Source organism: Eurypyga helias, unplaced genomic scaffold, assembly GCF_000690775.1.
Source record: "Eurypyga helias isolate BGI_N326 unplaced genomic scaffold, ASM69077v1 scaffold30136, whole genome shotgun sequence".
NCBI lineage: Eukaryota > Metazoa > Chordata > Aves > Eurypygiformes > Eurypygidae > Eurypyga > Eurypyga helias.
The window spans coordinates 1-21,663 of record NW_010256459.1 but is presented as its reverse complement, the minus strand read 5'-3'; the positions used below and the strand labels follow the sequence as shown (position 1 = coordinate 21,663).

The window sequence follows — 21,663 nt, the reverse complement described above, 5'->3', positions numbered from 1 at the left end:
CCTGCTGAAGGGAATTACAGACTAGATGCCATTTCTTGAAGGCAAAGGGATTCAGAGGTCTAAACAAACCTAATCCACTGTTTACATAATTCAACCACTATCAAGAAATCCAAGGTCAGAGCAAATTACACTAAAAACATTTAAATTTAATTCTCGCTGGCTTCTGTAGCATTACTGTAAATCAAACCCAATTCATAAACCAAGTACAGTGTAAGACTTAGGAACTCAGGTAATCCCTCAAACTAACCGTGTCCTACAGACATGGTCTAGATCACAGTGCTTAACAGCTAATTTATTTTTATGCCTGTTTGATCTCTGCTTATTGACATATGTGAAAATGTCAATTACATCATCTATGACTGACATCACCCTACAGCTGCCCCTAGACTTGCCAGTACTGTTCTTAACCTTCTAGTATGAAAAACAATGCAGGAATACTCACATCCTCAGTATTTTCAGCAGGTAAAATCAGGGTCCTCCTCTAGGCCCTGCCTGCGTTCAGCAATTGCTGAAGAGAAACCACCAACGTGGTGGTTGAGTGTGGCCAGCAGCAGGTGAGGGACAAAGCGAGCTACCTGGACAGCATGGACCTGCCATGAGCAGCACAGTCCTCAGCTCACTGGTGTGACACAAGCCCCAGTCTACTTCTGCTCTGCCCCGTGCCAGTGCAGCGAGAGCAGCGAACGCAGCTCTGCCCTGACGAGATTTCAAGGTCAGTGCTGACTGCAGATGGAGGCACGGCCACCTGATGCTGAGCTGGCATTACTCAGGAACACAGCCGAGGCTGTATCGTCAGATCTTTAATTGCAGCCGAAAGGCAGCAAGGATGTGGACAGCGGCACTCTGCATACAGCTGTGTTGCTGCCTGCCAGCTACTCGCACCAGCCGCAGCTGCTGTCGGGAGAGCTCCCTATCCCAAGGCAGCTAAAGTTAGCAAAGACCAAGCGACTCAGCACATTTGAGTTACTCTGGTCCTCCTTGACAAGACGTTAGAAAGTTGTGACACTCGTGCTTCCAGGGAAGCGATCAAGAGTTTGCACTCAGAGCCTTTTCCAGCAGCACAGCTGGATCTGCAAAAGAACGTCTGTCCACAGCTTTCTCAGTATCAAAAGACTTTTTTGCTTGGGTCCAGGCAAACTGGGCCCATGGCAACTTAATCACCATTTCTTCCAGGTGCCTTCGGAGGCCCTGGCTGGAGAGGACAAAGTACTACCGTCCTTCCACCCTGGCCCAAGGTTTAGGATTAACATGAGAAATAGCTGCCGCCCCTGGCGAGACCACTGGGTCAGCCAGCAGCCAACCGACTCCCCTGTTAATAAACCAGTTAATGGCACAGCAAGAGGCACCTTCGCTCCACGCAAAGTCACAGGGCTGGAAAACATCAGCTACTTAGGGAGCCTGCGTAACACAACTTCCCTAACTGCCTTCTGATATTTATTATTACATTGTGCGATAGTTTGGTTATTACTTTCCCCAAATAAATATTTGCAATGTTTATTAAAGAGATATTTAGACACACTTAAGGCAGCTTTGGAAAGATATTTTTTCCTAAGCCTTGTAGCATTTTAAAGGCTTTGACCTTTGCCATGTTCTCTGGAGAGTTGCAACTTTGCTACTCCCGTGGGGTTTTACAGTCTAATAAAAGGGCAGCTGGAAGAGGCCAGCTGATGTTTTATTAAAATTGTTCTATTTACGGACAACCACATAAAAAAACAGACACAGAATGCTAACAGGAACCATTCCTAAACCTTTACTTCCAGGTGCCGATCAAAAATGAACCATTTCTGTGTCCATTTCCAGTGTCTCAGGAATGCTCTCCTGTGATTCCACTGACATCTAACAAGGAATGATGACTTATAATACACTCATTTCTTTACGTAAACAACCCCAAAACATCATTTTACAGACACAGTACCGAGACAGTCAGTATCTACAGCTACAAAACACTAGTAAAATATAAAGCTTAGAAACCTACAGGCTTATGGTTTTTTTAAATGTAATGCTGACAAATCATTAAGCCCTCCCCCCCGCATGATTTTTCACAAGATATTTATGTTTTATTTGCTTTAACATAAATATTATACAGCCACACGATGATTCTTTTTAAACCATGTTAAGGTTTTGATAGAAGCCAGAAATTAGACACAGCAGATAATTTTTACTACTTCATTGTTTCTGTACTTTGCAAAGGTAAACTGAATAAAATTCTTAATGAGCAGGATACAGAAACAGTTTATGTAATTTAGCTCTTTCTGGATTGTTATCATGACAGTCTTAGACAACTACCACTCTATCATTGCTAAGAAATTATCCTCTCAATATGCAATAAATAAATGGATATTTAAAGAATTTTAGAAATATAAAACTACCAGTAAGAACTAAACAGGGATGTTATGGAATTATTACAGTTTTTGACATTAAAAAGAAAATAAAGCAGATACAAAATAAAATTTAGGGACTTTGCCTACTGTTTTGTTTGTTCTCAGAAAGCTTTGTAAAAGAAAAAACAAAACAAACCAATCGAACAAAAAAACCCCAAAACCCACCACAACACCGATTTTGTGCTTCACGGTCCCCAAGAAGAAAGCTAACAATAAGCATCCCACACTGATTATCCAGTTCAGGGAACGTTTGTTAAACTTAAACTGTCTTTGAAACTAACAACGTAAGAGGAAAACCACATAAACATGGCAAATCCAAAGAATCCTCAGTGATATCTTTCAACTGCAAAGCACATACTTTGATGAGTGCAGTGGTCATCCTCCCAGCACAAATGTGTTACCACCCCTTTCAAAAGGCGATCACACTTCTAAAACTATGGCTGCATATTGCTTAAAAGTGTATGAGGTTGGGGGTTTTTTAGTACTCATTTAGAGGATAACTTATCTCAAATAAAAGTTATTTTCTATAGCACAATACTAAGTTAAAGCTCTGTGAACACTTGTTATGTCTTAGAAGACAGCCATATATTTGGTGTTACAGGGATACAGTTTCATAAACCACACAGAAAGGAAGGGTTAAATTACATTCTCACACTGACACCACCAGCACTTCTGTAAATAACAGAAATAAATTCTCATAAGTACATCTACAATGACATACAAAATGTGCATTTAAAAGCATTTTGATTGAGTAAATGTTTCAAAGCAGCAAATTTGCACCCAAAATTACACCCTACACTGCTAAAAATCCCAGAGATTAAGAGTGAAAATATTATGGCAATTAATAATCATAGAATCACAGAATGGTTAGGGTTGGAAGGGACCTTAAAGACCATCTAGTTCCACCCCCCCTGCCATGGGCAGGGACACCTTCCACTAGACCAGGTTGCTCAGAGCCTCATCCAGCCTGGCCTTGAACACTTCCAGGGATGGGGCATCCACAGCTTCTCTGGGCATCCTGTGCCAGTGCCTCACCACCCTCTCCGGGAAGAACTTCTTCCTGATATCTAGTATTTCTTCCTGAAATACTGTGGTAGAAACACACTTTAAATACCTTGTATTGACTTTTAGGTTGCCATCTTGAAGAAAGAAAGAAAAAAAAGCACATTACCAAGATACCTCAGTTCTGTTAAACTGTCATAACGTACTGCACTGAAGGAATATGGACAGAAGTGTATTATATGCTGCTAAGGTTCTCCCCATCTTATGTAATTCACTTTTAAATATTTCATTTGCATCATGCAGTAGCAAATCTGTATGAGCACATTTGGAAATAAGGAAAACCATAGGAAAGTTTGTAGTAAAACATACTGGATATTGACCATTTGAAAAGAAAACTGAGTTTTACACTCAACTATAACTTTGTATAGCAACTTTAGCCCATAACTGGGCAGTTTTAAGGATAATTTGAAGGCTATGAGATTAGAAGTACTCTCTGGTGAATTCAGAACATGCCTATCAAAACACTGCAAAGGCTTGCTCAGCTCATGGAAAGCAGGCTGATACTCCCAAAACCACAGGGCGTTTTGTCCTTGTGGTGTGGCCGCAGACCCCCGGCCTTACACTGTAAGAGGGAGGTAGGTCAAGGCTACCTACTGGCTCGATCCCGACACTATGTACAGCAGCCAAGTACAATAACCACACGGAGCCCACATAGCAGGAACCAAGCAAATGCAGGATCGTGGCGCTGGTCTTCCTCATGATGGGGGTTAAAAACTTGTTAGCAAAGATGCTGTCAACTGAAGCTGCAGCATTCAGGATAAAACTAAGCAAGAGCACTTTCTCCAGAAAATCCTTACAGATGGTTTAATAAGCTTGAAATCAACATTTTGAGTTACACTGCCATTAAAAAAACAAACAAACAAAAACCCCAAACCACACCCCTCAAAAAAGCACAAACGTCATGAGCAAATAACTCATTTTCACACAGATGTCAACTACAAATCCATAATGTCCCAACATATTCTGCAGGAGCTTTACATTTTGCAGTATACCATTTGAGATTGTATCAGCATTTAATATTAAGGTACCTGATACAGGGAGATCTGCCAAGAACAAGAGTAGTAATTTGGATTTCACTAGTGTTATTCACAGTTAGTAAAACCCTCCAAAACACGCACAAATTATGTATTTGGCATGGTGTAAGAGTTTAGAAATGAGCAATGTCCTGCAACATTACCAATATTTATTCAGGTAGATTTAGAGTAAGAAGCTGCCTCCAGCTGCAAAGCAGTACCAGCAACTGCATAGAAACAACAGATGAGTGGACTAAACAGCAGGTTTGAAATACCTGAGCTCCCAGAGAGCAGTTTATTTTCAGCAATTATCATGTCTCTTCTCAATGTTGGGAAGTTTTCCCACTTACTCGCAATCATTTTGGACACACACCTGCTTTGACTATAGCAACAAAAAGCAAAGCATGAAACTTTGACTCCTGCTCATTCCATAGGTGTGAGCTCACTCCATAGGTGAGCGGATATCATGGCGAATATGCAACACCTTAATCTTGCCAGACTCGACACATGGAAATATATACATGGATACTATTTCAGAGATCAAAGCCATTATAAGACTCATGAGTGCCTTGTTGGAACGACATTCTGGTACAGCCGTGACGGGCAAAAGCAATCCCCTCTCAAGGAGTCTCTTGCAGTGCTTAGGAGCAACAGAAGACAACGTCAAAGAAATGGTATCTGGAGAAAGCGCACGTCCATACATACTCAGCTAGAGCAGTGATTTTTCTGAGGTCTGCAGAGTATTAGTGAGGAATCTGGATAAGATAACTGAGAACAAGAAGTATAATCTCATTATACAGTGGCTTTCGCTGAAAAATCAGCACAGACCCCAACAGAGACAGCAGCAGCTATACTCGTAGATCCTGATCTGCTCCTCTATAGCAGCTATGATCTTTCCACTAAAGTATTTTCTCCAACTTGATAATGAAAACTGTAATTTAACCATGGAAAAAAAATAGTCACGTTCTTGATGAGCACTCACTTTAAGTTTGTCCTAAGAGCAGACAAACCCAACCTATTGTAGCTAGGGATCAGGACAGCACTTGATGTGAATCCCTCTTACCAAATCCAGTGATTGTTAAAATTCCAGAAAAACGTTCCTCAACCAGACATGCTGAGCTCACTCTCACAAAAACAGCGCATCACAAGATGTGTTACCTCTCTGTTATGTGCTAATAGCAATTGCTGGGGAACCATGCAGTCAGCATCCTCCCTCAGGCTACAGCCAGATCTCCCTTTCACCTTGCTAAGACTGGGAAGAACATAAGCAACGACAGCCTCTGGAAACACAGGCTTTACAACTCCACCACAATCTGACTTGTGCCTTCTCCAACCAAGTACCACTGCCCTTCAACCAGGACCATCCCATCAAGCACTAGCCAGAACAACAGACTTCAGCTCCCTGGCTATGTCCACACTACTGCCTAGACCACTATGGATCAGTCTCCCTTTCCAACGAAACTGAAGTTTCGGGACATAAATTCCTTACCTGATTTTCAGAAAAGTTACTCTTCTTTGTCTAAGACAGAAAATTCTATTTTACTTCGAAACTTGGCTCCAGTGCTACTATACTGGGTAGTGACAGTCAAAAAATGAAACTAGACAAAACTCCTGAAATTTCAAGCTTCTACTTTTATGCAAAGTGAATCCACTGTTCATTTTTTCTTGGGATTCTTCAGACTATCTTCAAGGTATCTCTATCTTTTTCCCTTAAGACTAAAAAATTTCAAATAAAAGAATGCTTAAGATAAAAGCCTTAGAGGAAAACCAGCACTATTTAAAAGTTTGTTTAGTGTCCTAAGAACACATGTAGTAGTGTCAGTCTATGTATTTCTGGCATGTAACTTCAGCTTCTCCCCTACTTCTCTGATGAACTCCTTGTACACAGAACTTCTTATCTCACCTAGACTTCTATATAGCTATCTGCTTACATAGATATGGCAATAACAACTATTTCGTTTCTAATCTCTTATAAATAATTTGGTTTAGAAAAGAATTTTTTTAAATTATGTTGATATCATATATTGTCAGCCTCAAAATAAAGGCAATAGCCTGAATGCCAGTATCTCCAAACTCTGTAAACTGCGGAAAACTAGACAGAAGAACCTGTCTAGAAGAGTGATAGATACTTATTACAGAGTGATCCTGTACCCTACGAAGGCAGCAGGTTTACAAGCAGCAGCGGACTCGCAGTTTTTGTACCACCACAGGACACCAAAGCAAGCTCAAAGTCTGACTTTCTCATTGCTCTTCTCAAACCAAACAGTAAACCCCCAAGCCAGTTCCTTCCCCAAAGTTATGACAGAATGACCAGAGGTAACCGTACCATCTGCCCATGTCTGTGCTGCAACCTTGGCTGTGGTTTGAACCCACCACAAAAAAGCAAAAACTGATCGACAAGTTAAACTGAGAATGCAAAGCCCGAGACCTGCTCCAACTGCTTTGTTTGGTGGAACAGAGCACATGCAAGCCAAGAGCATCTCCTCTAAAGAGAGCTGGAATTATGGAAAAGCCACAGCATCACACATGCCATTAATTCTCATTCTCCAGTGTTTCTGAGAACTGTTCTCACACACATGAGCACACCAAAATTTCTAAAAAATATACAGAGGTTGGAAAAAGTGGTAAACAAAAGGCTGTTGAATGCAAAAATAACAGTACTGCAAAAATACTCCACAATGCAACCACAGTATATTTTAGGCTAAGCATGTAAAGGGAAAGGCCATCTTGCAGGCACATTCAGCTTTGGCATTTCTCCATTTGTATTTCCACACCAGTGATCTGTACCTTCAGACCTCATTTGAATCTTCTCTTGCATCAGTTTATTAGAAAAGGTCCAGACACATCAGAAATAAAAGAGAGGAACACCAGAAACATACCCCAGCGGGGGATTAAGAATGTTAAAAAAGCTGGTTAGAAAATGGAGATCATCTGTTTTGTGATTACAAAACAACTGACTTGCACTACTTCCTCCATCGCCCCACAGGGTGCTTCCTGAGGACCAGCAATAAATGAAACAGCAAAGAGGAAGCAGGAACGCTTCACTACATGAGCCCACAGGAACTTCAGGACCTAGGTCACACCGTGCAGCGTACCGATGGAACCTCTCCGCCACGGGCTGTACCTGAACAGTCAAAGAGGGGGCAACCTGCTGCAGCTAACGAAAATCCCAGACTGACTCTAAGCGCAGCAAAAAAGAATCTGCATCTCAAAATAGTGCATCGGTCGTCCCTCCTCCGGTTCAGCCAGACATTGCACACTGTGAGGCACTGCCTCCAACTGCTTCATGGACCAAAGAACGCTAAATCAGAAGGAAAACAACAGGAGGAGGTACTAAGGAGAAGGATGACTCTCGTCTCTTAGTTTTACATTCTCTTGCCTGGTGGCATCTCATCCCATTTCCTGGTGGAGGTCTACAGGGATCTGACCTGGAATTACATCTCCCGAGACAGAAAATGTTGGGAAAAAAGCAAAGGGCTCAGCACTGGTGGATGTGCTCCGTATCATTTATGGCTGGAACTGATACCTAGTCATCCTTCACTGTCCTTCTTCATAATGTAATTTATCAGTCTCTCAAACACAAAGCTGTAAGAGTCCCACGCTAAGCAACGCCTGTAGTCCCCGCACGATTAGTGATTTCTGCTCCGAGTACAACCAGCATTAGTTTGGCGAAGTTCACTAAATGAACTGAGCTCACAAGCTGGACCCAGAGCCCAGGAGCTCTGTGCTGTTTCGGTGCCACAGAGCACATCCAAACCTGCAACACCCACTTCGGTGTGGAAGGGTAACAGCATCACATACACCACAGCTTCCCATTTTCCAATGCCAGAGGTATGCAAAAACTTGTCTAAGGACTATGCTAACGTACACAGAGGAAGAAGTCAATTCCCACCAAGGATCAGACATGAGCAAATATAATTTTCCATGCCACCTTCAAGTCAAGCGAGGCTGGGATGACTTTAAGCATTCCCCTCCATCCAAGCAAAATCATCCTCCAACCACGCTGACCACAAAGCTTCGCTGCCCGGGACATGTCTCTCTGGGCTACGTGACATTTCCCCTCCCTCTCCACGCGTGCTGCAACTGTGCTGTGCATTCCACCTGCAACACACCACTGGCCTGCTGAGAGTGTTCACTTCTAGGGGAGAACTCCCCGAATCCAGTGAAAGTCTTTCCTTCCGCCTCAAAAACCAAAACAAACCCACAAGTGGAGCTTAGGATGGCTACCTCTTCTAAGACAGGCATGTAAGTACTGGCAGGAATAAAGCACCCAAAGGAACATTTCTTCTTCTCTTCAAGCAAAGTTAGCAGTATCCTGCTGTTAGTATACAGCAGTACTATGAAGAGCCCACCCTCTATATCCAGAAGGCAGTCATAGCCCTTCTGCCTTCTTGAGTTTGAATTGGTACAGTTTGGAGGGCTTCAAGATTTCTCCTCAAGGCCAATTCCATCAATTATCTCTGCCTTCATCAAATATGGATATAATTACTGTAGTTGGCTCTGAGTAGAGAATATAAGACCATTTGGAGATTACTGTGCAGTGCAAGAATGATGGTCATGCCTATTACAGCAAACCTTGTAAATATTATTTATTAGTATTTCAACAATTAGTTAATTCCGTGTATCTTCAGGGACAGCACCTTGTTGTTAGTTTCAGAGATGGTTTGGAAAGAAAAAATTATTTTTAGTTTTAGCTAGGTAAAAATTAGACATCTCTAGCACTTTGAAGACAGACAAATTTGTGATGAATGCTTGTAACTCTTGCTAAAAATCTAACTACATTTTTAGCTAATAAACTGTTTGAGAAATAAGGACGTTTCCTACAGAGCAAAAATAAAATTATACTCTACTTTGACAAAATTTGGAGTTTGATTAAAACTGAGCATTTCAACTAGGTCAGCGATGCATCTAACTTTTAGGTGTCTACACTCAAAAATTATCTTTGTAAGTTCTCCACTGCTTGCTCCCATTACTCCCAAACCACCAAAAAAGCAAAACTTTTTTTTGAAAAAGAAACCTCGAGGAACAGCGACCTTAAACCTTTAGAAGTGTCCTGTATCTTTTCATATGTCCTCACTGTTTAGTTTAGACTAACATACCTTTATTATTGTGTATGTACAAAAAGAAAGCACAAGGTGTGATAGCCTTCTGAAAATTTGCTTTTTTGTTCAGAGGATCCAATGAATTCAGAATTTTGATGGGTTGAAGTAAATAGCAGTACTAGAAGAACACTGAAGTTGTAGACTTCCGATTCCAATCCTTCAAAATATATATTTTACAGCTTCTTTAAAATGAGAGGAAATGCAACTCCTCGTTCTTCTAACATCTGTGTACAGGGATGGAATTTCACAATGATGAACAGCCTAATCAGAGCGAAGAATCCTCAACTGAAAGCTCACAAAGGGACCCCTCTAGCCCTTCTCCATTTTTTCATTTCCACTTTTCTCTTGAAAAGGGCATCTCACCAGAGAACCTGAAGAGTGAAAGATTTTAAAGTACAGGACTGAAATCCATCAAACCCAGGATTGTGGTCCAAACCCAACCAGCTGTCAAACCCAGGCATACGAATGTATGCTCACTTCTGCCTAATAAAATTTGAATCAAACACTTTGCATCTAATTCTCCATGTGAGCTTTTATGCAAACTTCTAAAGTGCAAGGAATCCTGGGGTGGAAGAGCTATTCTGAGAGCTTTCACATAGTTCGTGTAATTAGGGAAACCACTTCCTTTGATTTTAAGTGTTCAAAACAGCTGAATTTCTTCTTTCAAAGGAACTCTGTGATTTGGGTCATCTCTTTTACTTGCTCTTTCATGTTTCTCAAGATGAGAGGTGAGACTGTAGAGCACATTATTTAGAAAAAAAAAAGGTTCCACTTTTTGTTTTAGGGATTGAACTTGGACTATTCAAAAGGTTGTCATTTGGAAATCTATCTTTCCCTCCCTCTGTTTCCTTCCTTTTCTGATAAGCTCTTCAGTGCCTTCAGCGAACATGGTCCAAAATGCCAATTTAAACCTAAGGGAAAACTGAAATACGGTAGGTACATAAAGGAAAAGGGACTCTCATTTTCCTTTGTACAGTTGCGGCTGAATATGTAATTATAAAGGAGCTCTAGCTGCAGGATCTCAGTCCCCATGTCACGTTTACTTTTTTAATGGTTCTAAACACTGACCAAGCAAAAAGGCAGAAATACAGATTATAAAAGACAAACAAAGCAGCTGCCCTAGTCTTTGAAATGGGTCTGCAGGTTTTTTCTTTCCCAAAAAGGGAACTGGGGTCACAGTTTCATGGCGAGGAACATGCCAGCAGAGCTAACAGCCGATGCCAATACTGTTACAGAATCAAGTGTCACTCGCCCTGAATTTCTTGAGCAAGGTACCCTGTTAGTGCTGTTACTCCACGTTCGTCTTGGGAACAGTTGTAATGGGCAGGGAATCTCTCCCTTCTACAGTATAGCACAGTAATGAAAAGGCAGGAGGCTTCATACTGCAGATTTCAAGTGTATGAAGTAAGAACAGTATGCTTGTTTACCCCAGGAGGATCAAACGTTACTCCTCGTCAGTGAAAAATGGCAGGACTCCTTCCAGAATTTCAGAACTAACAGAGAAGCAGTTTGCAATGGGAACAGAGTAAACCCCTTGCGACACAGTGCCAGAAACCACATTACTGCCAACTTCTGCACAGGACAGATGAGGCACTGGCTTGGAGAGAAGACTTCGCTACAAATTCATGAACAACCAAAAAAACAAAAAAGCTCCAAAATCCATGGTCCTAATGAGAGGGGTTCTAGATCTCGTTACTTGCCTTTAAGGCCCTCACAAACTCTTATGGGGGTGCACTAGGAGGGCGACATCCAAAAGCAAGAACAACTCCAGAGCTCTGAATTTTGTCCATCTGCTGCTACGTACTTAGAGTCACAGACAGCACCTCAGCATACGCAGACAATCCCAAAGAAGAAAGCCTTTCCTCTGTTGAGGAGATTAAAAACACACAGTTCACCAAAAAGGAAAACCAGCAATCACTGCTGATCAGCCATCAGCTTTGACAGGATTGCCTCAAACACACCTAACATTACTAAAGTGGAGTTTATTATATGATTAGACAAAAAGTGACTTCTGTGCTTCCCCCCATCTCACGTGCATACAGGCATGCACTACATTTTCTCTGCTCTGTGACTCTTCCAAGGAACAGAGAAAGATATCCTCTTGGAAAATACCACTCACTCAAGGGTGCAGCAGCTAGATTAAAAAGTTTCCAGAACAACCACCTACACACCTCTCTCCTTTTCTGCCTCTGCCAGATGGAAATTTGTAGAGAGCTCAGCTTTCCCTGAAAAGCCATCACTCCCCCCGAGCCTGCCCACCTGCCTTTCATTTTTTCCAGCTTGGAAAGGTGAACGTTGTACCCAGCAACTGCACGTTGTCTTCTGTCCACCAACAGCTTCCTTGCTTCTCCTACAGCAGCTCAGGAGTTTCTGCAAACCACGCTTAGTTTTGATGCGGCTGCTGGAAACCCACGTGCCCAGCTGCCGTGGTTTAACTAAAACCAGCACACCAATACACAAAACCACAGCTATTTGGTGTATCATAACATGATTTTTTTCATTCCCCTGCCTGCAACATTTAGCCATAAGGAACCTTCATTTTCAGAAGTTCTGGAGCAGCCAGAGGCAGAAGAGGAGAAGCGGCAGACATGTGGCATTGTCCCCTTCCAGTGACACACAGGGGGCAGGCACGACTTCACCAAGGAGCTGCGGGCACAGAGGGTCCCTGCTATGTGCAAGAGGCTGCCCTGCTCTTGGGGCATCAGGCAGCTGCTGTAGAAGGGACCCAGGAGGCACAAAAATGGTCACTGGGACTCGAGCCACCCAGCTCCCCAGTGGGGCTGGCTTTCTTAAATAGAAATCATGCAGAACGCAGATTCACTGAGCATTAATCTAATAAACGAACATGTATTTGCAAACAGGATTCTGCCCCAGCAGCTCAACTGTAACAGATGAAACCCATTAAAAAAGACAAAGGAGGCAGCTTGGAGGCAGCTGGATGAGAAGAGTAGCTCCGTATTCCCCCTTTTGGTCTCATCTCACTGTCAGTGCAATTAACTGAGTATGAGAGAGAGTTAAGGCTGAAGCTGTTCTCTGGGCTCCTCTGCAGCCTCCAGCTAACATAAACAGATCTGAATGTTTCCTCGTGACTGTTTATATTGTCCCCTTGAAATGGAAACTTTCTCTATCAGCACCTTAGTAAGTGGCAATAGGTAAATGTGAAATTTACAGTCTTAGTTACATCATTCATTTGCAATTTAAAAGACTGATTTTGATGCTTCCCTTTAAGTTATGTATTTTTTTCAACTTCGTTTTCAAGAAAATCTTATGGCCCAGACCCTTATACAACTTATGTGCCATCCATCAAAAATGAAGGAGAAAATAAAAAAGGCAAACGAAGGAGGGCATATCTAGTCCCACTGAGTTTTTTAGCACTCTCTTAACAGGACAAAACAAGCTGTTCAAAATTCATTGCTATGATGTGTGTGGTGGGCAGTTTGGGATCCCCAACCAAAGACTGTGGCCCTCGTGCTCAGCTTTGAATACACATCAAGAGTGAAAAATGGCCCGCAGGAGGCTGAGGGTCCCAGACTCAGATCACATGAACTCCAGCACAGGCACCAGACTTCATCTGAACCATCACACACGTGTGACAAACCAGAAACTGCGTTAGATTCAAACAATCCTTCCGCACACCTCAACAGCAATTTATCAGAAGGTATTATCAAAACCAGAAAGTATTATCAAAGTATTATCAGGAACAGTAATTAGTCATTCTTGTTTGCTGCAGCGAGTGTAAATTATTTGAGTCCCCAGGGACTGCAACGCCAACAGATTTCAAACCGGGTCACAGACATTTAAACTGCCAGCTCTCCCTCAAAGCACTTGAGGCTCAAACATGCAATCACCTACCATACTCTAAAGTTACGACCACATCTCACCTGCCATGTGATTTTGTACTGTAACCTTGTTTTAAGAAAACCATATAGTTAGATAAATGTAGAGATAAGACTAACTTGAACGAACTCTCAATTGCTTCAGCCTGCAACAGTCTAAAATACCACCTTGAGAGAAAAGGATTTCTTGCGTGTCCGTGGGATTTCTACAGCGAAGCTCAGGACAGCTTAAACATCCAAAAATACCATTTTGCAGTTGATCTCTTCAACAGAAGCTCAGGGTCAGAGAATGTCGTGGGAGGGGAAACAAAAGAGCTGCCATTTGGTGTCAAGGGTTGCTGGCATGGAGAAACAAGCAACACAAATTCTCCTCCAAATTATAAATAATAGCTGAGCCCATGCAAAAAGAAAACAGAAATGGGAGAAACGTATCTACAGCAAAATACAAGAATTAAAAATAGGAAAAATACCCTTAATTGCAGCTAAGTATCTACTGGCAACTTCAGCAATCCACTGTCAAAAAAAAAAAAAAAACACAAAACCAAAACAAACTTTGCAGAAGATTGACAGAATTATTTTTAAGACAATATAGGATGGAATTAAACCAATTATGAAACCAAAGTATTTTTAATAATATCCTAACAGGCTGCAGATTGTGAATATCAGAAAGGATAAGAAAAGTGTTTTCTAAATAATCAGAGACAGATTTCTCCCTATTCTAAATGACATTATTCGTAATTTGTACGAAACCGGCATAAAAACTTGTTCACCTACAGATGTTGTACCTTCTGAAAAAAAAAAAAAGACAAAATTAAAGATAATTGAGGTAAAAGGGTCCAAACCTCACAGCAATATTCCTAACCCAGGGATGAGGTGCAGTTTCCTGTGCCTCAACCAAGCTACAGCAACTGCACATATTCTTGACCAGCAGCACATGCAAGGTAATTTTGATTCACACTGAGAAAGTTTTGGGCAATTCAAGAGAGTCAAGTGGAAGACGGAAATAAGACAAATCCAGTGCATCTTAGCTTATTAATTCACGCCTTCATTGTTTGTTTATGTAGCAACTGTTCAAAGCTGCCCAGCAGTCAACACAAAGGCATGTGCACTTCACCCTTTACAATGTCACTACAAAATCTGGTGCTAAGGATAGGGTTAAAGATGGATACCGCAAGGTTCCCAGCACGTGTGAAACTGCTTTTCATTTACTGCAAGCTAAGATGACAACCCTGACAGTCACTATGTCCCAACTGACCCAAAATAACTTCAGAAGCCACAGGTTGCCAGGCTGGGCCCTGACATGCCAGTTTCATTGAAGCCTGTGTCTAAATCACATTAAGCCAAAATTAGCTTGATTTAAAAGAATTAAGAGTGTGTACACAAGTCTGTGTAAGTAAGAATCTCAAATTAAGCTGGTCAAAAAACCTCCGTAAGCCGCACAACTTGTACTACAAATAATCATTATTTACATGAAGCAACTCCAAAAGACATTACTCATCTAATGAAAAACTTGGTGCAAAAATATCTGAATACTCAAGTAAAAAAATCCACTACAATAAAATGTCGCAAAATACAGACAAATACATTTCTGTGCCTGAATTGCTATGTTTCTGAGATCATTTTGGGGCGCAGAGACACAGAGGAATGAAGTTTCTTCTCTTAGAACAGACAAAATGAAACTAAAGCCTGTTCTTCCCAATAATCATCGTATTCTGGCAATGCTACATCACCTTTCATTATACTGGTATCTCCCAAATACCAATGGGGTTTTGCTATCATTTCGGTTGCAACACATATGCCACTCGACACTTACAATACAGTCTTATCCACAGCACCCTCTAAGAAAATCTAATGCAGTGACTGACACCTGAAAGCATGACATTAATTTACAAATCAAAGCCCTCCAGGAAACATCCCTTGAAGGAAAGCCAAGAGTAGGGCAAACTAAAAAGCAGTCAGACGTTCACTGCCTAAATCTGTCCTATCCACAACAATTTATTCTGCAAGATATAGAATATTCAACAGCTAGAGCATCCTAACCCATTTTTACAACTTCCAACCTAGAAAGGGTATCTTCTTGACACCTTTTGGGAATACCCTAGTCAGCAGCAAGAGGAGTGCTCCAAGCCATTTCCTCTATCAAAATATGAAAAAGGGACAGAAAACCCAGCAAAACAATCACTCTGTAAAATGGAAACAAAGACATTTTTTTAAGACACCCCTCTGGTATAAGAAATACAATTTTATTTCCTCTTAGCTGTTAGCAAGATATAGCAATATTTCTTTAAATGAGTATGGGGCTAGAAAGGCTCCCAGGAGAGCACTTAACTGCAGGGATAGACAACCTTCCTTTTTTTTGTGAATGCTGTAATTTTCCCATACAGACATAGGCATCTCTGTTAAACTCCATATATATACACATATGTTCATGTATTTGACCCCTACACATTACGGACCTTTATACAGAACACACTCTAAGCCCTCTCACTAGCAATAACACCTGCACCAAAGGACCACAGGTTGGAAACATGTGGTTTGTTGACCCCCAGCTCTGAGCTGGAACCATTTCCTGGCAGAAGGTACCTTGAATCACGCTCAATACTTGCTGACTCAGACATGAGCGGGGTAAAGGAGCAGGAGCTCCTAGAAAGAGCTAATAAAATAATTTTAAAAAGCATCAAAACTGCCCCTCATGACAGGTCCCAGTGTGGAGTCATTAAAGGTTGGCACCCAAGCACCCATACTGGCTATAAACCGCAAGCAAAAAGAACATCTACTATTTTTAGTCCTGTCAGGGCTAAGTATCAATTTCACTTTGGTTTGGTTTGGTTTACTCTGTTTTGCCCTGTTGTTTTTCTCTCGTTACTTTTGAAAGTCATTCCCAGTCCTTACTCTCATGACCCACATTAAAATTACCACATGCTCTCTTTCAGGACTACAAACACGAGTGAGGTAAGTCCAGTGACATGCATGTGGTTATACTCAACTAATCCCCTGCGGAAGGTACGGGCACAATCCATGTTTTCTGGACAGTCTCTTCCAGAAGTGGATTGCAGAATCAAAAAAAAGTGAACAGGCTGGATTATATTCCATCTGAAACGTTTTATGAAGCATTAAAAGCTCCCCTAGAGCTTACTGAACATGTATTACATACAGAAAACATGACAATATAAAATTCATTTCCACGCTAGTCAGACTTCCAGCAATACAGCATCAAACTAGTAAAAACATGCTTTTATTTTTAAGCCTCATAAAACTCAAATGCATTGCACAGACACGACTGAACAGAGTATGCACAGTTATTCCTATTTAACATATTCTAGCCACAAGTCAGTTCTGTTAGTTCACCAGAAGTATTTCCCAGTAAATTTACAGTTACATTTTACTGGGGTTTTTTTTCTGCCACTCTCCTGCAGTTTGCACAGACCACCGCCAGCATTCTGAAGGAATCCAGGAACAGCTGTACCTCATGAAAACAAACAAGCTTGTACCCAAGTACCATGGCTCTAACAGCTGAAGCAGGCAAAGCAGATGCAATACTGCTGTCCATCAATACCACAGAGGCAGTTCATGGATCATGGTACACTTCCAAAGAGCAGTGACATTAAAATTAAATTCAAATTTAAGGTAAAAGTCTAGCATTAATAAATCTGCCAGTGAAGAACCACACTCCAGATCAGATGCCAGCTACCAAAATCAGCCAGCAAAAGCACAGCCTTCAAAAGCAGTGGCAAATAGCAGGTGAACTTCACAGACGTACAGGCAATTGAAGGAAGAGAGTGCTGTTCAGCAAAAAGCTAACGTGGCAAGGCATAAAACAACAGGCTGTAACATTTTGATCCAGCAGTTACCTACTCAAGATAATGGAGTCAAAAGAACCGCTAGCAATTTGCAGAATAAGGCCTTTGGGCCCAATCTCTCCCATCCGTTTCAGTGGGAGCCAAATTATGGGCTTAGCCAATAATTCATATAAATCATTCACAAAAATACCAAATAACTTCCTGGGTAGTAGGTTTGTGATTTTCTTCAATGAATGCATATAATTATCATTTAGGGCAAAGGGAGCAAGTGCACATCCTACTACAGGAGGCATTCCTCCTCCCCCCACATGCATCATAAACATCACACTGATAGTTCGATTTTCCATAAAACTATCCACAAGGAACTCCTGCTCCTTGCTGAAAACCTGAAACTGCTACAGTGCTTGGACTAGACAGTACAACGGCAATTTAATTTCTGTTATTTAATCACTCAAGACACACTCCTGTGGTCTACTTAATCAGCAGAAGTCTTGCCCCAAGTTTCAGATCTGATACTCTAATCAAGGCTTTGCAGCACATTCATTTTTCTCAGCACACCTATTCAGCTGTATTTAGCTGTGTTTTATTCACATAAACATACAACTCTTCCCATACAGACACATTTTACTGCCAGTCTGTAAAAAATTAATGCCTTGCAGACGTCTTCCCAGTTCTCAAATTTTTGAAGAAATCTGTCTGAGCAACATCCTTCCAAGTACTTGTAAGTTTTTCTGAGCGCATACTTCAGGATGATATGCTGCTACATCCTGGAACGAAAATTGCTTTGTTTCACATGTTAGAACTTGTTAGACACTTGGCTAATATAAAACCTTGAAGATCTTTGCTGGTTTTGATTGGCTTGTTTAATAAAATGAAACACAAATACAACATATTTGCAGAATGATACCACAGCTCTATGGACTTGGCTTGTGCCCTTGGACTCATCTGGCACAAAACTCTTCTGAGCAAGTTTTTTCCAACTCTCCTCTGTTTTGCCTGTAATCAGTTGTTATGGATTATTGGCAGCAGTTAACAGAAATACAACACGGTCAGTCATGGAGTTAAAAGGACACTTCCTTTCAAATAAACCAGAAAGGGTAATAATTAGTTTTCTGGACTAAATGCAAACAGTTCAGATATCTACCAAACACAGAAACATATAGTTAGGGCAAGTTATTTTTCTACTGCTATCAGAAAAGCCATTGACTCACCATGACTTTCAGCATGGTTCAGTCACAGACATTCATTATTGTCATCACCACAGATAAACGTACTACGTATGTAAACAGACTGACAGCCATTAGTCTCAGAAGAGAGCTTCAGGCCACCAAGGATGGCCTCTGGTACATCACAGGGCACTACGCTTCAGCAAGGTGAAGCTCATGTGTTGAGCTCGGTAACTTGACAAAAGAATTGTCCAAAAAGACACCTCAATCTTCACTCCTCCTGTTTGTAGACTGCTTCAAGCATTACTCATCCCCACTCCTTATAATTTGTGCTTTATTTCCTATTCTAATTTACCTGGCTTCAAATCCCAACCACTAGTTCTTGTAATAACTTTTTGCACTAGATTAAACGAGCCTAACATTTTCTCCATATGAAAACAGATTTTTTTGTAAACAAGCTCTCATTTTTTTAGTTCTCTAGGATTTCTGACAGACAAGTTCTGGCAAAACTTGCTAGACATATTTAAGGCATCACCACTTGCCTCTCTGCTGCCTCTCCCAAAAACTTTCAAGGGAAGGTGCTCACACCAAGCTGCCCCCAACTATAACCCAGCTTGCTGGTTTAAGCTGGAAAGGATGACCAGTCTGAAGGAAAACAATTTCGTGCTGGAAAGCGCTTCTTTTCTTTCTGTCAACTCATCCTGATGGATGATGGCCATCACCCACTTCTGACACACACATCCCCACACTCCCCCTACTTTCCACCCTTGGACTGTGTTTTGCAGTCCCCCTTGGGCTGCTCCTCCGAAATGCAAGAGAACCGGGACTGCACCTACTGCCCCATAAGCCATTTCCCCAGTGCTGCATACCAAGATAAAGCACACCTGGTTCTTACAAATTACTTGATACTCATTTGGATATGCGAGTGCATTAACCTACTTTGCCTAACAGCACCAAAATATGAGCTCGGAATGAGCTGCAAGCCTCCAACAATCCCTAAACAAACATTTAAATTATACTGAATTCTTTCCAGCATACAGTTTCCTTTTCTTAGTGTGCAACCTGTGTTCCTTGTTACTACAGGCTGAACGTTGTATTTGGCTAATTTAAAATAAAATATCTTTGTCGAACGGTCCAACCGTGTCAAACAATGTTTATGACTGTCCTGCTTTCCCAATCATTTCCCATTCCACTATGGTTTATGCCATCTCAAGATGTAGTAATATTGGTTTTAAATTATCTTTTAAAAATAAGTACTTTTAAGTACCTAGCAATAGGTGTAGCAGAGACTCTGCGTAATCCCACCAGAAACATATCTATTCAATAAAGCTACTTCACTGACCTCTACTGAGATCTGCCAGCCACTTCATTTTTAAGGAACCTGTTACTGATACTGCATAGCACCAGTTTTACTTGTCTGTATAACATTTGATATCAACAAATAGTAAAAATAAAGAGAACAGAACAAACTGACATTGGACAAAGTGTACATCTTCCACCATCCTGGGAAAATCATGCTATCCTTCCACATTATTTTAGACAGCAACTTGCTTAATCATGATCAAACATGCTTATCACATCACTAAGCATGATGTAATCACACTAACTTGGTTGCTGCAACTGTGGATTAACTTTGGAATCTGATTATTTAGTAAGCATATTATCCCTAGCGCTGCTCTGCAGTCTGCCAGCTTATAACTGTCTTCCTAAAATACTCTGAAGATACGGTATACATGTTAGATATAGTCATGCAGTAACTGTGCTGTCCATCACTACACAGGCATGTCCTCACTGCTGCATCAGCTGTGGTGACCAGCAGGCAGGCGGGAGCACTGTGAGCACAACACACAGTGTCTCTGCTGGAACTGTACCAAGCTGAGGGTCAGGAGGACTTTTAGAAAACCTACGTATCTTTTTTCTTAAAAAAAACCTAAACCAACCATAGTCGGTAAAGGTGCAGTCAAGTTAATTCTGCCTTTTCCTAGAGAATTGCCAAGGACCTATCTGCCTTTCCAGGCGCACAGGATGCCACGAAGGAGAGAAGGTGCCTGGTAGAACGGTTAGACTTAAACCTCGCTGCAAGACGAGACCAAGCCCAAGTGTAGCTGTGGCTAAGTCAGAGCTAGTGGAGCCCCAGGTCAAAACCTGCAGCAGGCAGGGAAGAGACAACGCCAAGCAATACACGCTAAGCCTACAGCAAACACAGAGACACAAACCACAGCACTTAAGAGATCCGATGTAAAGAGGAGAAAACAGAAGGCGGCAAGGACAGCAGACACTACCTCTTCCTATCTAGCAACATGCCCAGCGGTTTCAAAGAGAAATTACTGGCTCCACAGGTGCGGCCAGCTCTCCTCCTCCTCATGGCCAGGGCAGAGAGGAGCTGCTAAACAGGAAAAGTGGGAAAGGATGGTAAAGAAACAGAAAACCAGTAATGCTTTAAATCAGAGACACCTTTGCCTGGGGACCCCTCAATATGTCTCTATTGTATCATCACCCAGTTACAGGGTTTTGTAACTAAACAAAAAAAGCCCAAGGTATTTTGCCTCAATCAGCTAGAGAATGTAAGACACTAGAAAAAAAAATCTATGTCCTTGTTTCCACAGCAAAGTGAATTAGAAGTAAACTCTTACCTCTTTCTCTATTTTGAGCAGCTTCTTTACAGCCACCTCCTTGTCCTGAGAAATCCATCGGGCTCGGTAGACACTCCCGAAACTCCCTCCACCGCAGTTCTCAAAAAACTGCAAGTCATCAAATCTAATTTGCACAAATGAAGCACTGGTAGACGACATCTCATAATGACAAAATATACCACAGCAAAACCTGTGAAAAGAAAAGCTTTCATTAATACATATGCTCCACGGATTTATGGACTTTCTTACCCACGTTCAGATACCCCGAAACCAGAACCAGTCACCACAAACACGCTACAGTAAAATCCGCGGGGCACAGGAGGAGAAGAGCCTGGGAACTCGCACTCCAACTGGCTGTGCAAATGTTTGCATAATTTGCACGAGCTATTAGGAGCAGCTGGGAGACAGAAACGACTAAAAATATTCCTCGGAGAGATACTGACGTTTCCCAAACACCTTGGAAGAGGCTCTGCGAAAGGCAGGCGCGCTGCTGCCTTCCCCGACGCGAGCGAAGCACGCCGACGGACGGGAAGCGCGCTGCCTGCTCCCAGCTTGCCTAGGAGCTCAGGCATGCCAGGCACGCCGGCTCTCCGGCCACGATGGCTGTGCACGAGGCACGCGCTGGCCTGGCTGGGCAGGCAGCCTTCCGGCAGGCGGGCAGCAACACCCC

At 41.9% G+C, this 21,663-nt stretch overlaps 1 protein-coding gene across 1 annotated transcript in view; it reads right to left on the bottom strand.

Moving 5' to 3' along the window:
• LOC104511178 (mitogen-activated protein kinase kinase kinase MLT) overlaps window positions 1-21,152 on the bottom strand; it is a 45,590-nt gene extending 24,438 nt beyond the window's left edge. The window contains exon 1 of the mRNA XM_010153675.1: window positions 20,994-21,152. Within this exon, the coding sequence (XP_010151977.1) occupies window positions 20,994-21,152 (159 nt within the window). The remainder of the gene's footprint in view (window positions 1-20,993) is intronic.
• Between the last annotated feature and the right edge of the window lie 511 nt (window positions 21,153-21,663).